The following is a 5,777-nucleotide window of genomic DNA, read 5'->3' as shown; positions in this document are numbered from 1 at the left end:
CCCCTGCCACGACTGCTTGGGTTAAATTTTTTTTTTCCAACGTTTTTATTTATTTTTGGGACAGAGAGAGACAGAGCATGAACGGGGGAGGGGCAGAGAGAGAGGGAGACACAGAATCGGAAACAGGCTCCAGGCTCTGAGCCATCAGCCCAGAGCCTGACGCGGGGCTCGAACTCACGGACCGCGAGATCGTGACCTGGCTGAAGTCGGACGCTTAACCAACTGCGCCACCCAGGCGCCCCACGACTGCTTGGGTTAAAATAGCGAAATACTTGTGTACAGTTAGGAATAGTGGCTCCCCCTTGTGCTCCCGGATCCCTACCTCAGCTCTCCCACTCCTTCTCAGGGTCTGGTACCTATATGCCACACCTGGCATAGCGTGGAAGCCTCAAGATCCTGCCCAGGATCTTCCCTGATGGGTGGCTCTCAGGTCGTTGTGATTGCTAACTCGTTTGACCCCATCCCTACCCCCAGCTTACTTACCCCTCATCACATTTCTCCCTTTAGTCTAGTGATAGCCCATCCATCCCAGCACTTCAGAGTAAGAACCCCCAGGGTCCTGGCCAAGGCTGCACTAGCTCCCCAAATGCCCACAGGTCCTATCTGCTGAATTAAGAAGAAGGAGAAGGAGAAGGACAAGGACAAGGACAAGGAGAAGGACAAGGACAAGGAGAATACCAGTTACCATTTATTGAACATTTCCTATGTGCCAGGCGCTAGAAGGATACTTTCTGTGTGTAAAAGGGTATTCGGGGCTGACCCACTGGGGTCCAGACAATGCCTTCAACTCCTCTTCCCCAAGCTGTTTCCACCCCCAGGATGACGCAGCTCCTGTCTATAACTGGGCTGGGGAGTGGGGAGAGATGCTCAGCAGAAGTTCGGTCATTATTCCTCATCCGTCCCCCAACTGGTTGGGTTAGGGGCATGAGGCCAGAAGCTTACAGAATGTTCCAGAGATTCTAGGAGCAACTATCTGGGACCTTAAGCACAACCACTATGGAGGCAAACAGTCTTCCTGTCTTTGCCCTGAACCTAGCACTGCCCTAGTACACAGGGGGCATCCAGAACCAGCTTCCCCTGGCTCTGATGTTCAGGTTGCTGGATAAAGTACAGGATGGCCAGTTACATTTGAGGTTCAGATAAATGATGAATAATTTTTCAGTAGAGGTATGTTCCATGCCGTATCTAGGACATGCTTCTGCTAAAACATTACTGTTTGCCTGAAACTCAAATAACCGGGCATCCTGTAGTTTATAATTTGCTCCATCTGGTGGCCCTATGCCTGGCAGTGGCTTCACAGGCAGAGGGCATAAATCTGTGGGCTGGAGGAAGAGAGAGGAGCAGAGAGGACCCATGTGGTGTCTAAGCTGAGACTCACTCTGTGGGCCCAGAGGGTCAGGCCCCTACTCAGAAGAATCTGATGGAATAAAATGCCTTAGAACTCTGTTCAAACCCCTCCCAGCAGGACTTCCCTGACCACCTGTCTACCACAGGAGCCCCCTCAGTCCCCACTCTTTGTACAGCCTCAACACTCACGTTCTCTGACATATCCTCAGGGACAAAAAGTGCCTCACATATTCAGCTGCTCACTGAACCTTTGCTGAACGACTGAATGAATAAATGAATGAATGAACAAACCAGAATCCAAACCTGGGCCCCCTAATTTCAAACTGAGTCACTCTTTCGTGCTTGTTCATTCCCTAGCTCATTTTGGGGCAGAGCTGGGATTCAGTGACTCCAGATCTCTCTACCTGGGCTGTCCCGAAAGAAAGGATCACATATTGAATGAATGAATGTCTGCCCTATACCCACCTCATGGGGCTTTTGTGAGGAAAATTTCTGTTCAAGGTGCTTTCCCGTTTGATTTCCCCAAAACTCTGTGACAGAGGAAGGAGGTACTGGTGTATTCCCATTTTTCAGATTTGGAAACTAAGGCCCAGAGAAGTTAAAGTTCTTGCTTGAGCTCACACAACTCTCAGGTGAAGGACCAGGATTTGGACTTGTACTTCCTGATTCCAAACCAAGGCCTCATCCCCTAGTCCACATTTATTCATTTGTTTATTCGTTCCACCATCACAGCTCCCCCAAGATGGGAGCTGGCAGGGCATTAATAAAATTAACTAAGAAGTCCTGGAACCCACAGGGCTCATTAGGCCAGCTGGATACTCAAGGAATGGTGACTCAGTGGGCCCGGTGCTTTTATAGGCTCAAAAAGCTGTAGAAGCACAAGGGCGCACTCAAATCTGCCTGGAGGGTTTCAGAGGACTTCCCGGAGGAGGTGACATGTGAAAGTTAGCCAGCAGAGGAAGAGGCAGGAGGCACATTCCAGGCGGAGAGATGAAAATGTGCAAAGGTCAGGAGGTGTGAAGGCATGTGGCCTTCTGGGAGAAGGGGGAGCCAGAGGGACGTGCTTGTGCGTGTGAGGGGTGAGGAAGGACAGGGCTGGGGAGGAAGACCGGGCCTGCCTACAAAGGCCTGGAGTGGCAAGATGGTGGTGGCCCTTACCCACGTGCCAGCCGTACTCCCAGGATGACAGGATCGGGTACAGAAACTTCTCCTCAGGCTTCTGGCGATGCCGCTCCCGGAGGTACAAGGCCCGGCCTTGGCCATCGTGAGAGAGGCCTTGGAAGAACAACTGCAGGGTGCTGGGGGGAACCTGCCTCATTTCTAAGCCCTCTGGCTTGGGCTGGACTGACGGCCCTTGAGTTGCTCTTTGGGCCTCCCAGACTTTGTTTCCCTTGGGCGACGGGCCCTGGACACCCCCTCCCCCAGACAGCTGATCCCTGACCCCCTTGGACTCTGGCCACCCGACCTGTACCTCCTTGCTCTCAGTGGAGCTGGTGGCAGCCAAGGCTGAGCCGAAGGGGGCCCGCTGGACCCGCTTCCTGGGCGTGGGCCCCCCCTTTAGGTACTTGTGGCCATAGTGGATCTTCCAGGCGACCCGGGCTGCGGCCTCCTTCCGGATGCACTCTTGCCAGCAGGCTTGGTTCTGGGTGGTGCACAGATCTCTCATGGCAGTGAGGGGGAAGGAGAGGAGAGGGAGGAACCATTCTGCCCCGTAGCCCTTCTTGGGCCTGTGTTTGCTCTGCTGGTGTCCATCTCCAAGGATACGTGCAGCCAATGAGGGCTGGGTTGCCAAGGCTGGAGAGGAGGGGCTGGGCCACGTCAGGGGAGGGGGACTAGGGCCACTCACCGGCAATAGAACAGACCAGGCTGGGAAAGGGAGCAGAGGCTGGCCACAACCTACCCAGGGTGCCTGGCAGGAGGCTGTATTCTACCCCAGAGGGACTCTTTCCCCCTCATACCCAGAGGGTCCCCGGGAGCTGCACGGGGTACCATAGCCTCTATTCTATTCAGCACACCTACTATGCACAGGCACCCAAGGAGGTCCAAAGAAGGCCCAGTGTCCACCCTCGGGAAGCTCTGGACATTTGGCCGGGGGGTTGCCATGGAAACTCTGGACCCCAGCTCCTCACGCACAGCTCTGACACTTGATAGCTTCCTGGCATCATTTGAACATCGGAATGATAGCGGGAATTACTTTTAGTATTAAGAGAATAACAGTAGACCGGGGTGTAAGAACTTGGGACGGTGCCTGCCTGGAGGAAACGCTCCATGAATGTCACCCGCTGTTTAACAAGGTTCTTGTTTCACAAGTACCTGCTAGGTGCCAGCTGCTGGGCTGAGTTCTGTCTGCCTTAAACCATGTTCCTCAGTTGCCGGGGCTCTCGTTAACCTCCTTTCCAGATGGGGGGTGGAGGCCTGCGGAAACAACGTGCCAGCCCTAGGGTGCACCGCTGGGGTGTGCCGGCGCCTACTCTGTGCCGGGCCGTGGGCTGGAGGCGTTACCCAGTGATCCCACTCACTGGAATCCTCACAGTGACTTCCTGGCAGGCTCTCTTCCATCACTCTTGCAGATGAGGAAACAGGCTCAGCAACGTTCATCTGGTTGCACTCCAAGTGAATTGACTCCAAAACCCACACCCATTTGAGACAGACACAAAATTCTGCCATAGAATGTGACAGCATCATGTGAGAGGCACAGAGAGCGGGGCACGGGCAGGGGAGGACCCGCCAGTCGCCCCGCAGCACCATAAAGTCAGCCTCCAGGATCCTCACACGCTCTGCCTCTCCTGCCCGCGTGCTGCAGACATGAGCACCGGTGAGAAGGATGTTACCCATAATGCCCCAGGGCCACTCACCTTTCCACTCTGCTCAGTATGCTCTCATTTATTCATTCAACCAACATTCATTTGCTCTTGACCCTGTTGCCAGGCAGAGCCAGGTACTAAAGGTAGATGAGGAGGAACGGAGTCCACATGCTTCCCATCCTCAGGGTTTCGCAGTCAGCAGGGGAGACAGACTCATAACCAGGGGAGCAGGGAGTTGGGAAGACGATCAGGGAAGGCTTCCTGGAGGAGGTGCCCTTTGCTGGAGACCTGAACCGTGAACACGAGGTAACCAAAGAGTAGGGGCAGAATGTTGCAGGCTGGGACCCACCCAAAGTAAGAAAGGGTACGGCTGTCTAGACTGTCCTCTGTCCCTCAGTCTTCCCAGGGGTAAATTGAGGGCAATGAAGTTTGTGGCATTTGGGAAGATTAAGAGCCAGCTGGTTAAGTAGGACAGTCTGGGCCTGGCATATCTCCTCTGGAGCGCTCACAACAGTCATCAGTTAATTGTGCAATCACCTTTTTAATCAAAGGTGTCTGAACAGGCCGCAAACACCGACCGTGCTCTCAGTACTGAAGGCGTTTCCGTGTGCCAGAAGCTGCAAGTGAACAAAGCTGACAAAATGTCCCTCCCTCACGGAGCTTGTGCTTTCTGTGTCCTGTCCTGCTCAACCCTGCATCCGTTACCTCCAGAGCACCTCTAGGGGTACTGTCTGGTATACAGTTGGTGCTCAGAAAAAGTGTTCAAGGAAAGGAGGAATAGGCAGACTTCACATTGGTTCTGTTGCCCTGCGGCGTGTGCGGGAAGGACAGAGGGAGGAAAGTCAGAGGAATTGCGGGGTGGGGTGGGGTGGGGGGTGGGGGGGCGGGGCAGAGTGGGTGTGCCCCCTCCTGGCTTCCTAGACCCGGTGCCTTCCAGACCACAGCGTTGTCTCCCCAGCCGCAGTTCACGCGTCCGAGGCGACCCCTGGCGGTCACCGCAGTGACGACAGTCGGAGCGGCTATTCTTGACAACAGGCTCTGGCGGATGGCAAGACAGGGGCTGTGCAGCGGGTGGACAGTCACACCCTAGAGGGTAGTGGGCGGTGGAAGGGTATAAAGGAGACTCTAAAGTACTTCCTTCCAACGGATTCAAGGACAGCCGTTCGCCCACAAAGACAGTGCCCACCTGCTAGCCAGGCCCTTGCATGCACAGCACGGCTTCATGGCCTCCTTCCTAGATTCAGGCTTTCTGGGTTTTATCACAGCCTTGACCATTACTAGCTGTGTGGTGTTGCACAGGTCACATAACCTCTCTGAGCCCTGGGAAATGCCCCTGTAAAAAAGGGGGATAATCATAAGACTTGGTGCCTAGGATTAGTGTTACTTACTACACTTTATTTTCTCTAGATTTACTCATTCAAACCCATCCAGTAACCCCTGGGAAGGTGTGGGGGCAGCCCCAGACCGGCCTCTGGCCTAGGACTCTGCTAAGGGAGAAGGGTCACTGAAGCCTGGAAACCAGGGGAGGCTGGGAGGTGAGCTGGGGCCCTCCCGGGTGCACCTGACTCACATAGTTCTCCTCTCACCTTTCTGACCACTATCCCAGGCCACCAAAGACCCCCTCTG

At 54.5% G+C, this 5,777-nt stretch overlaps 1 protein-coding gene across 2 annotated transcripts in view; it reads right to left on the bottom strand.

The window, feature by feature from the left end:
* Positions 1–5,005, bottom strand: part of LOC109496337 (protein ATP6V1FNB) — a 5,515-nt gene extending 510 nt beyond the window's left edge. The window contains exons 1-2 of one of the 2 annotated variants that reach the window (XM_045051754.1): positions 2,819–5,005; positions 2,506–2,622 (exon numbers count right to left, since the gene is read on the bottom strand). In XM_045051754.1, coding sequence (XP_044907689.1) covers positions 2,506–2,622; positions 2,819–3,013 — 312 coding nt within the window. In that variant the 5' untranslated portion in view covers positions 3,014–5,005. Of the gene's footprint in view, positions 1–2,505 lie in introns of both variants that reach the window. The other variant, XM_045051753.1, reaches the window with a different exon arrangement.
* Positions 5,006–5,777: the final 772 nt, after the last annotated feature.

The sequence above is a fragment of the Felis catus genome, chromosome A2, assembly GCF_018350175.1.
Source record: "Felis catus isolate Fca126 chromosome A2, F.catus_Fca126_mat1.0, whole genome shotgun sequence".
Taxonomy (NCBI): Eukaryota; Metazoa; Chordata; class Mammalia; order Carnivora; family Felidae; genus Felis; species Felis catus.
The sequence above is the reverse complement of the archived record's forward strand: the minus strand, read 5'-3'. Positions and strand labels throughout refer to the sequence as shown.